Here is a 15,251-nt window from a genome sequence, read left to right on the forward strand (position 1 = left end):
TGACTCATAATATGGCTGGTTTGTATACTAATGGTGCATCCAGTTCCAATTCGTCTGCAAATGAACAGTCTAGTACTGGAGGTGTTCTTACTGCTGCTCCACTGCCACAACAAATGTCATTCTTTCCACAATCTCAAATGATGCAACCTGCGTATGGTTCTCATCAAAGTTCTTATAGATCAGGTGGTGGGTGTGTTGGTTCCTTGGAGCAGCATCCACAAGATCATTCAAGGCAACACCAAACTTCAGTGCAGTTTCCTGGATCTCAACAACGGTTTTCCAATGGAGGACAGTCAAGGGGAAATAACACTTATCGATCAGGCTTTAAAGGTAAAGGGTCGAATTACAGGAATAATAGTGGTTGGAATGGAAATGTTGAGTCTAGGACTACATTACATCCAGAGTGTCAAATCTGTCAGAGAAGAGGGCATACTGCTCCGAATTGTTTTTATAGAACTGTGCAGAGTACTTCACCACATTTCAATACTGAATGTCAGATTTGTGGAAAAAGGGGACATAGTGCTCTGGAATGTTATCACAGGGGAAATTATTCCTATCAACCTTCTGGTCCTCCTGCTTCTCTTGGACCTACATTTCCTGGTCATTCCTCAATGATTCCTCCATCACAGGGTCCTGTTCCATAACCTCCGAATTTTGCTGCTCATTATTCATATCAGGGGCATGCACATTCTATGCAAGGGATGAATGGTTCACAGAACATACATGCATCTGATCTTCCATATCAAGTCCCATCTGCAATGCAAGCAATGAATGTTCAGAGTTCACCATCATATTCCAATGCTGCAAATTGGATTGTGGATACAGGAGCCTCACACCACATGACATCTGATCTTGCTAGCCTACATCAAGTGTCTTCTTTTGAAGGTTCAGAGAACATTAAAATTGGCAATGGTCAAGGTTTGCCGATTAAGAATACTGGTTCTGCAATTATTAAAACACCTTCTCATTCTATTATTATGAAAAATGTGCTGCATGTTCCATCTCTTGCTGTGAATCTAATATCTGTAAAGCAGCTGTGTAAAGATAACAGATGCTGGTTTATCTGTGATGACATGAATTTCTTTGTGTAGGACAAGGTGACAAGGGAGATCTTGTACAAAGGAAGGAGTAGACCTCACGAGTTGTTCCAGATTCCTGTGTCTTCGTGGATAGTTCCAAAGGCTTTTATTGGACAGTTGATCAAGTCTTCTCTCTGGCATCAACGGCTAGGGCACCCTACAAATGAGGTCATGGCAGTTATGTTAGCTAAGTCTCAGATTCCAGTCTCTGTGGATAATAAGCATACCATGTGCACATCTTGTATTCATGGGAAGATTACTCGAAAACCTTTTGATAATGAGTCATCTAGATGTATCTTACCTTTTGATAGAATCCATTCTGATGTTTGGGGACCCTCCTCTCTTAAGTCTATAGAAGGGTATAGATTCTATGTTGTATTTGTTGATGATTGTACAAGATACATGTGGATTTTTCCCTTATATAATAAATCAGAGGTGTTTTTGATATTTGTCAAGTTTTATAAGTATATTGAGGTTCAATTTGGAGTTCAAATAAAGTCCTTCCAATCAGATGGAGGTGGTGAGTTTGTTAGTCATTTGTTTAAAGAATTTATGCAGTCTAAAGGAATGATTCATAGAATTTCCTGCCCATACACTCCCCAACAAAATGGATTGGTTGAAAGGAGGCATAGACATGTAGTTGAAACAGCAATAACTTTGATGAATGCTGCTGGGTTGTCACAGGAGTTTTGGTATCTGTCTTGTGCACATGCTGTGTACTTAATCAACAGAATGGCTTCTAAGTCATTACAAATGAATTCACCATATTTTGGGTTGTATGCTAGGCAGCCATCAGTAAAGGATTTGAAAATATATGGTTCAGCTGTGTTTCCATACTTGAGACATTATAATGACAGTAAACTTCAACCTCGATCTGTCATGTGTATATTCTTAGGATATGCTTCAGGTTACAAAGGGGCTATCTGTTACAATTTGCAGACACAGAAGTTGGTTTTATCTAGGCATGTTATTCATGATGAGTCTGTGTTTCCTGCAAAATGTAAACCATCTGAGATGTTGAGTAGTCATTATGTTCCAAGCTTGGTCACCTCTACTCCAATTCTGGTTCCCTTTAGAGCTTCAAGTGAACATGACAGTGTGTCTCCAGAGCTAGTTCAGTTACAAAGGCAGGGATCTGGAACACAGGAATCTGGGCAGGGATCTGGAACACAGGAATCTGGGTCTTTCAGCTCATCTCCTGTACAAGATCTCCAGCAACCTTTGTCACCTGTCCTGAGTCCAGCACATCCTCAGGTATCACTTCCTATCTCTGTGAGTGATTGGAATTCCATTCCTGATAATACAGCTAACACACATTCTATGACAACAAGACTTCAAACTGGGGCTATTCAGAGGAGAGATTATACTGCTTTTTGTGCTAGCTTTCCTGAATTGCAGTCATTAGGAGTTGGTCATGGATCTTTGTGCTCTGATGGATTCTCGTTTCTGGCTGAGAGTGTTGAGTGTGAGGAACCAAAGACTTTTAAAATTACAGCTACGAATTCTAATTGGCAGCATGCTATGCAAGATGAGTTTGATGCTTTTAAAGGGCAAGGGACTTGGGTTCTTGTACCTCCTCCTCCTCACAGAACTGTTATTGGGAGCAAATGGGTGTACAAATTGAAAAGAAACCCTGATGGCAGTATATCTCGATACAAGGCACGTTTGGTGGCTCAAGGTTATATACAGGAACATGGGCTGGATTATTCTGAGACATTTAGTCCAGTGGCGCGACATACTACAGTGCGTTTAATTCTTGCACTTGCTACCAGTCACAAATGGGAACTTCGCCAACTTGACATCAAAAATGCATTTCTGCATGGTGAGTTGCAGGAAGAAATATACATGCAGCAACCGCATGGGTTTGTTGATTCCAGAGTGCCTAACCATGTCTGCAAACTTGTTAAATCCTTGTATGGACTTAAACAGGCTCCGCGAGCCTGGAATGCTAAGTTCACAGGAGTCTTACCTTCGATGGGATTCACTGTTTCACAGTCTGACACAAGTCTTTTTGTTAAGACAGATGGTGAGGATATTATTGTGTTACTTCTGTATGTAGATGATATAATACTTACAGGTTCGAATGTTACCAAAGTTCAGGGTGTGATTACTGCTCTAAGTGAAATATTTGATTTAAAGGACATGGGAAGGCTCACATACTTCTTAGGGCTGCATATTCAGTATAAAGGCAATGGCGATATGTTTCTTAGTCAGACTAAATATGCACAAGAGCTTATCAAAAGAGCAGGGATGGAGAATTGTAGGCCTGCACCAACACCTTCAAAGCCTCATACTCAGTTACTTCTATCTGCAGGGCAACCTTTGTCTGATCCAAGTTTCTATCGCAATATTGTTGGAGCACTTCAGTATTTGACCTTCACCAGGCCTGATATTGCTCATTCTGTCAATGTTGTGTGTCAATATATGACAGCTCCAACTGATGCCCACATGTTCCTTGTCAAACGGATACTCAGATATCTTCAAGGGACTCTACTGTGTGGACTTACTTATCGATCAGCTCCTGATATTCACATTTCTGCCTATTCCGATGCTGATTGGGGTTCTGATATTAACACCAGGAGGTCAGTTACAGGTTATGTCGTCTTTCTTGGTTCTAATCCTGTTTCGTGGCAGTCCAAGAAACAATCTTCTGTGTCTCGCAGCTCCACAGAAGTGGAGTATAAAGCTCTAGCTAATTGTGCAGCTGATGTGTGTTGGATACGGTCCCTTATGAAAGATCTCCATTAGTTTTTACCTGCTCCTCCTGATTTACACTGTGATAGTATTTCAGCCTTATCTCTTAGCACCAACCCTGTCTTCCATTCCAGGATTAAACATCTTGATATTGATTATCATTTTGTTCGTGAACGGGTGCAGAAGAAGGATATCGTGGTGCACTATATCTCTACAGACAATCAAGTTGCAGATGTTCTTACTAAGGGCCTTCACAGTCCTGTGTTTGTTAAGCACTGCATCAATCTCAGCCTTGGGGTTCCTGGCTGCGATTGAGGGGGGATAATAACGGATGTACAAGTGTTGAGTGTTGATTGGTTAGGATATAATGTAGAGGAGTGCCACATAGGCAAATAAGTTAGATTGATTGGTTAGGATATAAGGTAGAGGAGTGCCACTTAGGCAAATCAGTTAGAGGAGTGTTATAAAAGCTACTGTAAAAACGTTTACTCTTCCAATGTTCAATTGAGATTTTCCTTCATTTTCCGCTGCTATCTTCTTTCTCTCTAACAATCTTTCTTTCTCATACTTCTTGGATTCTTTGAGTTTCTGGTTTGATTTTCTGGTGTTATCAAGTTGGTGCCCTCAAGAGAAAGTCCTTAACCATCCATCAGTTGGAGGATTTCTGACACACAGTGGTTGGAATTCGACGGTGGAAAGTGTGTCTACAGGAGTGCCTATGCTGAGACTTGAGAAGCTTGCTAAAGAGTTAATGGAGGGAGAGAAGGTGGAAAAAAACTGGCAGAGGAAGCCACTGGTCCACACGGTTCTTCATCTGCAAACTTAGAAAAATTAGTGAATCAAATTCAGTTTAGAAAGATCTAGATGCTCTTCATATTTAAGGACTAAGAAGAATCATGTATTGCATTCCTAAATGTTATCGGTGCAAAGAATTAGCAACATGTTTATCCTGCTACTACATCTTAAGTTTTGTTTAGTCTTTGTTTTTAATTAAATTGATCCTATTTGTCTTAGAAATTTTTTTGATTGAAAGTCCAACAATATCAACACGAATAGAAGACCTAGGGCATTGTCGCTCGTTACTGAATTGAGTAGGTGCTTGTCAGGGACGGAGCCATGAACTTTTAGTCGGGTAAGCTAGGCTAATTAATTTACCTTTTTCTATCCATAATAAAATGATTTCTGCAAACTTCGATACCTTGTCATTATTGAAATGACGTTCTCATATATAACCTATCAAAACATTTCAAATAGTTTAATATAACTAACACAACGTCTAGCAAAAGAATTTGAATGAAGTTCTTGAATATGAAAATGAAGAAGCAACGCTATTATATGCCACTTCGTGGTTTTGGAGCTTGAAGAAAAGTGTAAGAAGAAATTAGAAGATGAAGCAAACTTGTAGTAGAATAAACTAAAAAACAATAAAATTTAGAAGAATATAAAATAATAAAAAGCCAAGAAGCCATGAAAACAGGCCAACTACTTGAGGAAATTTGACCAAATGGCCTAGTCACTAGTGCTTAGAGGAGGGGTTTTTTTTTTTTTTTTTTTTTTTTTTTTTTTTTTTGGATCAAACGATAGATTTTGTTATATTAGATGTTAGATTAGTCACCGACGAAGTTTAAAACCATATCGTCATATAAGAACTCAACACCTTTCTATCACTGTTGTAAAGGACCACTTGCCTTAGATAAGGGTTTGGCTAGGTGAAGAATGTTGGCTGGCTCTCTACGTAGCAACTGTTCTCTAAGAATAAATGACCTGGACTATAGCCCGATTTAGCTCACCTTTGTTCCTTAGTAGAGCAGTACTTGAAGAACTAATCCACATTACTTTAGTCTGGGGGGAGAAGTGGCACAATTTTGGATACATTTCATTTTATTTACGAGCTTGCCACCGGACTGATTTCTAAATTAAGGGGAGAAGTGGCACTGTCCAATTTTGGATACATTTCATTTTGCCGCCGGGCTGATTTGATCAGCTCAAATTTCGTTTTATTTACAAGATTGCCACGGGCTTAAGAACGGGTTTTGTGTCTTTCGGCTGGATTTGGGCTTTTGACTCGAGGAGAGAGAGGGAAGGGGGATAGAAGGGTTGACGGGTTAGAGGGAGATTTTCGTCGGGGGAGAGGATTTTCAGCAGGGACGTGCGGGTGGGTGTCCTGTGGCTGATGCATCGGTCAGAGGGTTGTTGGGGGAGGGGGGGGGGGGGATGAGAGGAGGGGGACAGAGGGACTGATAGATTGGAGGGAGATGGGAGCTACGAGTTTCGACTGAGTGAGACAGATTTAGCTAGGTCAGGACCTATGGGATTTTCTCTGATTTTAGAGAGAGAGAGAGAGAGAGAGAGAGAGAGGAGAAAGCATGGCTGTGTGCATTTTTTGGGTGTTAATGGGTTACCGCACATGATCAGTGAGAAGAGAATGACAGAGAGAGGTATGGGTTTTCAGTTTTTTCGTCTCATTCAACAGGTAATGCACTGTTTTAAATTCATTGTTTAGAACTTATTGTTTGATTTACAAAATTACCACCGCCTCTTCATTCTTCATTCGGTGAGGGTTTAGGGGATGTGAGTGGAACGGGTAACGGTTATAGCGGGCAAGTAATCGCGATTATTTACCCATAATCGTTTATGTTTATATCTGCATAACCGTTTATCCATTAGCTAATTGCATAAACGGTTATATCCATACCCATAAACGTTTATAAACGGTTAACTATACTTATAACCGTGCATCTATTTAACTATAACCGTTTACCCATTTAACTATAATCATTTACCCCTATTTATTCTTTTTTTACCCAACTTTTTAAACCGGTATACATGTTTTTTTTAACAACTTGAAAATTACAAAAAAGATAATTTTAATTTTCTGATAATTAAATACCGTTATAAGTACATTTTAATATGTATTTTCTTATTTTATTCATTTAAGTCTTCATACAATTTCAATAATTGAGATAATAATATTGTCAGAATCTCTTCCTTTCCTCTTTTTTTTAGGTGTTTGTTTATCCGATTATTGTACGGATGGCTGGATCTCTTGCTAGCTTTTGTCTCTTTTTTATTTATTTTTTTTTTTTGTGTTAATTTAGGGACTAGATGTTTAATTTTGAACTAATTTTGTGTGAGGTTGACTGGGTAGGAGTTCGTATGCTGAAATCTTTCTAAGAAAGCTAAGGAAGAGATCTCCAACATCGCTCAGGATCTCTCTGTGTGGAATTCTACCACCCTGCTAATTTCCACACTCTCTGTCTCTTTGTTGCATGCATTGTTCTTGATCTTGATCATATTGTTTTCTTTTGTTGGAATTAATCCTGCTGCTTAATAGGGAAGACCCATCCCATTTGATCACTTCCCCAATTTAATAATTTTTCTTAAAGTAGAAAGCTAACATGTTATATATGTACATAGTACTTAATTAGGTTTCGTTTTAGGATTGATTTTGTGGGTTTAGGATCTTGATTGGTTAATGTCCTGCTTGGTCACTGAGAATTTGAAGTTTTCAATTTTTTTGAAAGCTTTGAATTGGAAGGGAAAATTCTTCTGATGTTTAATTGAAATGAGTATTTCAAAGATTGCGTATTTTTTGGAATTTTCATGCTTCGAAGCTCAAGAGGCTATGCCACTGGTATTTCAAATGGTACTTTGGTTTCTTACATTGATTCCTTTATGTTGATATATGTAATTTGGTTTTGTAGGTCACGGTTTGTCAGCAAGAAAATTAAGCTGCAAATTCATTTGAGGTACGAATGCTTCCACTTATTTAGGGTGTTGAATTCACCCTTGGTTTTTGTGTATTATGGTTTTGAATGTCATTTTGTGTAATGTAATATTAATTTAATTGTAATTTTGTGCATTTGGAGTGATTATTTGGGTTTTGAGAAGTGAGGGAAAGATTTGGCAGGTTTTGTGCAGAATAGCAAGAATTAAGGAGGAGTTTCAAAATGGAAGGATTAATAGGGAGGGTGGGAAGTTAATGGGAGGAAAGAAGAAGGATAATGTGTCAGTTATAGAAAGCTTTTATTTTTTGTTTGAAATTAGATGTTTCATTAGTGGCTGGTTTGCAAAACCATTTATATTGAAAATTTCCAAAAGCAGTATTTCCTTGCAGCTTGAGGTTTCATGGATACCATCATCGCTATCATAATGTATGCGTTGATACGTTTTATAGTTCCTAAGGAAGGCTTTGAAATCAAATTTTTTTCAGACTTTAGACTATTGATTAATTGATACAGAGTGAAGTTTTGACTTTTTTTTTTTTAACGATGTCTGTCTTCTTGCCCATAAAAGAGAACTGAGAATGTGTTTTTCTCTGTTATTCTGTATTAGTTTTACATTCTAGGTTGACTCAACTAATATGGTTTCTTCTGAGTTAAATTTTTAAACTCTTCAACTATTTTTGGTTTAAACAGTTTCTGTCTTTTTGCCTGCAAAAGAGAATTGAGAATGTGTTTTTCTCTGTTATTCTGTATTAATTTTACATTCTAGGTTATTTAACTAATATCGTTTCTTCTGAATTAAAATTTTAAACTGTTAATTTAAATTTTTAGAGATTTTTTTTCATGGTGGTTATCTCTGTTGTTGTTTTGGGTGGTTTTTTTAATGATCTTTGTGCGATGTTTTTGTGTGGGATACTTAAATTAATGTTTTGTATTTTTATTTTGATCCCAGTTGCTAAAAACTGAATTTTTTGTTGTTGTAAATGTATACTGTTTGGAGCGACTCCAATTCATTTTAAATTTTGTTAAATTCATTGATTATCAGATGGCATAGTTTGTGATATGCTGTATATGATTTGAGTGATTTTATTAATTATAATTTTTCATGATCACAGTAAGGACTTGGATCACTCTGGTTGTCTCAAATCATTGCAATGTCCTTAGAGAGCATGATGGGGGTCTCCCCCTCGGTTATTTTAGTTTGTTTGATTTGGATTTTGAGTGTTATATGTTTTGTTTTGTTCCTGAGAAAGTCTAGGAAAATGGGGGTGTAAGGGTGTAAATTTAAAGTATGGATAAGGGGTTTACATTTTTAGGGTCTTTAACTATGGATAAAAAAGGGTTGATCACGTTAGAGGGGAATTTCAAGTTCACTTACTACTATGACAAGATGATTAATAAGCTTGCTTACCTTGGAGTGAATTGAATCCATTTTTGTTAAATTTATTGATTATCAAATGGTGTACTTTGTGACATACTGTGATATGATTTGAGCTATTTTATTAATTTTAGTTTTTCATTATCATAGTGGGAAGTTGGATCAGTCTGGTTGTGTCTAATTGTTCTACTGTTCTCCGAGAACACAAGGTTGGTCTCCCTCTTTATTGCAAGAATTTGGGGGATGAATTTGGTTTCAGGGGAATGTTATCCTTCTTTATTCTTATACAACACAGAAAAAAAAAAAATGCATTGCGTGCAAGTATGTGTTTATTTTATTTTATTTTTGTAGTGTGAAAGTCAATTGTGTTTTTGTTGCTGCAGTCGGGTTGTACTTACTCTTGTTTTACCTCTGGCATTGGTCTTCAATTCACCATTAAATGCAGAAGAGGAAGTCCACCTTGCCATATGATTTTACTTGACATGTTCAATTGACCGTGTAGATCTAATTCCATTGGCGGATTATTATTTGTCCTTAATTAGAATGCATCAGTAAACATTGTTTGTTTCACCACCAAGTACGATTACTGAAAACATAAGAGAATTTGTTTACTTTTTGATCAACATACTAGAGAATTCGTAAACATGCTAATAGAAAATACTCTTGATAAGCACTAAAGAATGATGTGATACATATTCCGGGTCCTATACATATAGTTAGTTGCTGGTGATTTTGTCACCAGAAGACTCAGTGGGTGACATCTTGCCTTGCCAGTAGACATGCGATACACTTTTTTAAGACTAAGAGTATGTTCTAATTTATGGTCGGGAGCATTAGTAGTGGTTTTATCTAATTTTAAAGGATCATTTGTTTGGATGAACCTCATCCGTGTGGTGCTAGGTCATGGTGGGTACAACAAATCAAATAGAACTGTTTCTTCCTTATGTATAAGTGTCCTGATTTAAGATATTGATCTTTGTTTGTTTTGCCATAAAGTTTGTTTAGTTAAACATTGCCTTAGCCATGAATCTTAATTTTCTGTTAATATTGCAGATACTTCATTCCAAGTTTGACTCAAATTCAGATGCCAGTACGTCAGCCATGAAATCTGCAATTCTCTATGATGGTTCAATTACAAATTTTGATTCCCGGTTGAGTGGATTTGATATTGGCGCTTGCGTAGAGGTAATTTCTAACATATTTGTCTTTCAAACCCGTCTTTAGAAAGTTCTGCCACATAAAACCTGTAAATATTCCTGTTTGCTCAGAAATCAAGTGCCCCCGTTGTACTGTAATTGGTTTATAATGTTGCTTACTCGGATTGGAAATCATAGGTAATAGAGCATATGGACGAAGAGCAAGCATCTGAGTTTGGCAACATGGTGCCAAGCATATTAACGCGTAGGTGCTTGATCATATTCATGAGCTATTTTGCAAAGGGTTTTCGTTGCGGCTTTGTAGTTTTGGTTAGAATACAACTTTGCTTTTAGTTTCCTTATTGATAACAAGTATTTATAAGTAACTTTGTTGAAGAAGTATTTAATCTGATTTTGTTTGCATTGATTTGGGTATTTAATGAAAAGACATGTGAATGTGATACATAGATAACAAAGGTGTGCATAATGGATAGTACAGTGCATTGCATAGCTTTAACATGTGGTTGTACTTTCATGATGCGGTATAGATTTCTGTTCCATATTAATTTCGTATTTCATGTCATAATATGTTTAAAGAATGTGGAGTTAATTAAAATAGGAGAAAATCATTTAGAGCTCTAGGAGTTCTGATGATGGTGTTCTGGATGTTCCAATGGATGTTGCGGAGTGTTCAGTAAAAAAAAAAAAAAACAAAGGGCTGATTTGGAAGAGTAAGAATATAATTGCGATACATGGAAGAGTTGGAAATAATTACCAGGACAAAATGTTAAGCCTGCTCTCTTTCAACCTTAAATACATTCTCTTTTCTATTTGACAATTGTTGATTTATTATAATTTTTTGCTTTGCCTGCATGTTTATGCAGGCTTGTTCTCTACAATTTTTTGGGGCAAGTGATTTGTTGTGTTGTGATTTTTTGTTGGAGTAAGTGATTTGATACTGGTTTGTTCATGTTGTACAAGTAGTAAAATCACAAAAGATTGTATATTGTAAGCCATTCTAATGGTACATTGTTATTGGCCTTTATCTAATTGCTAAAGTTTGATTTTTTTTTTAATTTTTTTACCTGAGTTGAGCATTTAGCTGCTGGATTGCATGAAATCTGTATTTAAATAACTCAAGCATCGTGGATTGCTCTGCTTCGGCTACTTTTCCATCCGTTTCCATCCCCTTTTCATTCACTCTTTTTCTCTCCCGACTCTCTCTGTAACCATCCATCAAATCCCCCCATCCCTCCCTTTTCTTACTCTGTAATTTCCCTCAAATCCCCGCCGATTCTCTATCTCGCCATTCTCAGTCTCTCCAGCCGTGAACCCTTACAGCTCCATGCTCCGCCTCCAGATTCGTCGAGATGAGAGCCCCAAGACCATCGCCTGCACCACCGTCTCAGAAAAGTGAGCCAAAATCTTTGCGAGATTCAGGCTGCACACGAGCGGATCCATAGGCCAAACCTCCGATCTTGAGGTCGACACACCCAGAGGTAAAAATTTCTCATCCTCTCTCTTCGATTTCATATATGTTGTTAGATTAAAAGGGAAAATATGAGAACTAACTCAAGCAAGTGTTCTGGATGTAAGCTAAAAGATCAATTTAACTTTTCTTCCCTGTCAATTTAGTGCTTTTTCTTTTCTTATTACTTTTAGGAGTTGATTGTTGAGATATATTATGACTAACAAATTTACTGTTGCGTGTTGTCATCTTTTTTGGTGAAGATTTCTTTTTTGAAAACTGTATGCCATGACAAAATAAATTTAGAAGGAAAGTCTTTTCATATTAAATCCATGTCAGCCTGGCCACTGGCGCCCTTGAACCATCGCGCTTCTGTAAGTTTTCAACACAATATAGTTCAAATCCTCTTAATCATATTCTTGAATTTTACTATGTTTATCGTGTTCCTTGCATTTCATTATCTTTAACTATGTTAATTGAATTTGGTTACCTGAATCGTGCCTAATATTTGATGTGGCCGGTGGCTTTCTATGGCTGGCTGGTGTGATTTGGGACTATTTTTAGTCAATGGGAGACAGGGGACAAGGGTGTGGGGCAGCGGAGTCACGTGGGATTAGGAATTTAGGATAGTAGATTTTTTTCTAATTTATGGGATTAGAAGTCTTCCTTTATTTTTGTCTTGGTGTGAACCTACCAATTTTCAACTGTTGTTTATCTACAGTCTTGTCCATTCTCTTGGACCAAGCATGAAATCCCAAGCACTATATCACCACAAAGCAAGCAAGCTGAAAAGCAATCCAGCAACCCCTTTTTCCAGAAGCACTTAACAGAACCTTTCTATGGGTTAATTGTTGTTTCAATTATACCAGATTGAAAACGAGTATGGAACCATTGGTCAAGCATACGGGGCTGTTGCTTCTTTTTCTCAAGGAAACAGAGCATTTTTTTTATAACCACATTTTTTGTAATCAGCTCGGTTGAATGTATATAAAAGCCAAGCTGCTTATCTTACCGACATCGTTCACTTATCTATCCCTTTTATTTGTTCATGATTATGTTGAATTTTTTTCAAGTTAAATGTGTCTTATTCATGTAGTTAAGGTTGGTGCATTCAAGTTCCGCAACAACGCGCGGGCATATTTACTAGTATAACCTATGAAAATTGAAATGATTACGGAATATTTTAGCCATGGGAGCTGATTTTCTCACATTATTTTTAGCCTTTCACTCACCCTTTTATATTTCTGAACATCAGATTGAATAATCAAAGATAGAAACAATGGACAAGATCAAATAGTTATCCATGTTTAGAAGAAAAAAAAAAGTGTGCACTTATCATTTCCCTTTCGCAATGTCCAAAAAAGCTGAAAGTGATATTCTATAACGCAAAATGACAAAAGAATCGAAGGTCCGCTAGTTGCATGGCGACTTTGATTTTAAAAGTAAATCTCTAACAAGATTATCTTAAAGACTTTTCCCTACAGATTCTTGACACTAACATTATTGTACACATTTCTCTGTTTCTAGTAGAAAAGTCGTGAACTCGTGATCAAGTAGCTGTCTTGCTGTCTTCTATTTTTTAATGAATGCCTACTTTCTTTCACATCTCTCCCTGAATTTGCTTGATCTCTCTAAATTCAAATACAAGAAACTGGACTACCATTCAACTTAAACCACATATATGTTGAACAGTAGCTCACTACAAGCACTATAAACAACCTGCACCGCGATGCAAACATAATCCAAAATGGATGCCACAACAGTAGCTACTAAGCCTCACGCTGTTTGCATTCCAGTTCCGACTCAAAGCCATATCAAGGCAACGCTTAAATTTGCAAAACTCCTGCACGGTAGAGGTTTCCATATTACCTTTGTCAACACGGAGTTCAATCACAAGCGGTTTCTTAAATCTCTAGGACCCGATTCCCAATATGGCTTGCCTGATTTCCGGTTCGAAGCCATCCCAGATGGCATTCCAGATTCAGGTGAAGATGCCACCCAAAATCTCACTTTACTCTGCGATTCCATACTAAAACATACTTTCCTGGCGACGTTTCGTGATCTCCTCACTAAGCTCAACGATGATGCCAAAACAACATCCAACAATCCACCAGTGACTTGCATAGTTTCAGATGGTTTCATGTCCCCAGTCACAGTCACTGCTGCTCAAGATATTGGAGTCCCTTCGGTGCAGTTCTACACTATTGCTGCATGTGCCTTCATGGGCTTTTTACAATTTCGTGCTTTGGTTGAAAAAGGACTTGCACCACTCAAAGGTGAAATATATACAACTATTGAAACAACTGCTTAATTTTTGGTTATTTCTTTATTTCTTATTTTCGAAACATGCAAATGAAAATTTTCGTGTTGTAGATGAGAGCTGTTTGACAAATGGATATCTGGAAAAAGTTATAGACTGGATTCCTGGAATGAAAGATATTCGTTTAAGGGATATCCCAACTTTTTTTCGAACCACAAATCCGGATGACATCCTATTTAACTTCACGACGAAAGCAACGGATAGAGCTCATGAAGCTTCAGCAATTGTTCTTCATACTTTTGATGCCTTGGAGACAGATGTGTTGGATGCGCTCTCATCTATGCTTCCACTTGTTTATCCCATTGGCCCTCTTCAATTACATCTCAACCAGATACCAGAACACCCCTTGAATACTGGATACAGTCTATGGAAAGAAGAAACTGAATGCCTTGAGTGGCTAAACGCTAAGGCGCCAGATTCTGTCATGTATGTGAATTTTGGCAGTATAGCAGTCATGACACCTGAAAATCTTGTCGAGTTTGGCTGGGGACTTGCAAATAGCAAATTGCCCTTCTTTTGGGTAATCAGGCCTGATCTTGTAATTGGTGAACCCGCAATTTTTCCGCCTGAGTTTGTTGCCGAAACAAAAGAAAGAAGTCTTACAGCAAGTTGGTGCCCACAAGAGCAAGTCCTGAACCACCCATCAGTTGGAGGATTTTTAACTCACAGCGGTTGGGGTTCAACAATTGAGAGCCTGACTGCAGGAGTGCCTATGCTCTGTTGGCCATCCTTCGGTGACCAGCAAATGGACTGCCACTATACTTGCAATGAATGGGGCATTGGGATGGAGATTAGTAATGATGTGAAGAGGCGTGAAGTAGAGAAGCTTGTCAAGGAGTTAATGGAGGGAGAGAAGGGTAAGAAGTTGAAAAATAAGGTCATGGAGTGGAAGAAACTGGCAGAAGAAGCTACTGGGCCGAATGGTTCTTCATCCAAAAACTTAGACAATTTAGTGAATCAAGTTCTACTAAGAAAGAACTAGATGTCAGTACGTAATTTAGAACTACCAACTATGCTCCGAGTTCAAAACTCCCTCTCTTTTGTTAGTGTTGATTAGTGTAAAATATCATTTATAATAAAAATAAAAATAAACCTAGATGTCGATACGTGATTTAGAACTATCTCAAAATTACCATATTATTATTGTTCTAAGTTTTAGAACTATCTGAGTATGAGGTATTCTCAGCATCATATAATAAATGGTAGACCAACATCAACCCTTTGAATGTTTGGTAGTGTGGTTGTGCATGATGACCAATATAATATGTTACGCCACATATTCATTGCAGCTGCATGATTGAAAAAACCGGAAATGTAGACAAAACTTTTATATGGAAACTTTGGAATAAATCTCCAACAATACCAATAACAATACCATACCTAGTGAATATAACCAAATACAAATTAAGATGGTAAACAAATATTTGAGTCATCATCCGAAAAGCCCATTT

At 37.5% G+C, this 15,251-nt stretch overlaps 1 protein-coding gene across 1 annotated transcript; it reads left to right on the forward strand.

The window, feature by feature from the left end:
* Positions 1-13,226: 13,226 nt before the first annotated feature.
* LOC137749433 (7-deoxyloganetin glucosyltransferase-like) lies at positions 13,227-14,806 on the forward strand. Its single transcript, XM_068489527.1, has 2 exons — positions 13,227-13,756; positions 13,854-14,806. The coding sequence occupies exons 1-2, from the start codon at positions 13,228-13,230 to the stop codon at positions 14,780-14,782; spliced, it is 1,458 nt and encodes a 485-aa protein (XP_068345628.1). The 5' UTR covers position 13,227; the 3' UTR covers positions 14,783-14,806.
* The last annotated feature ends 445 nt before the right edge of the window (positions 14,807-15,251 follow it).

This window comes from Pyrus communis, chromosome 11 (genome assembly GCF_963583255.1).
Source record: "Pyrus communis chromosome 11, drPyrComm1.1, whole genome shotgun sequence".
Lineage (NCBI taxonomy): Eukaryota > Viridiplantae > Streptophyta > Magnoliopsida > Rosales > Rosaceae > Pyrus > Pyrus communis.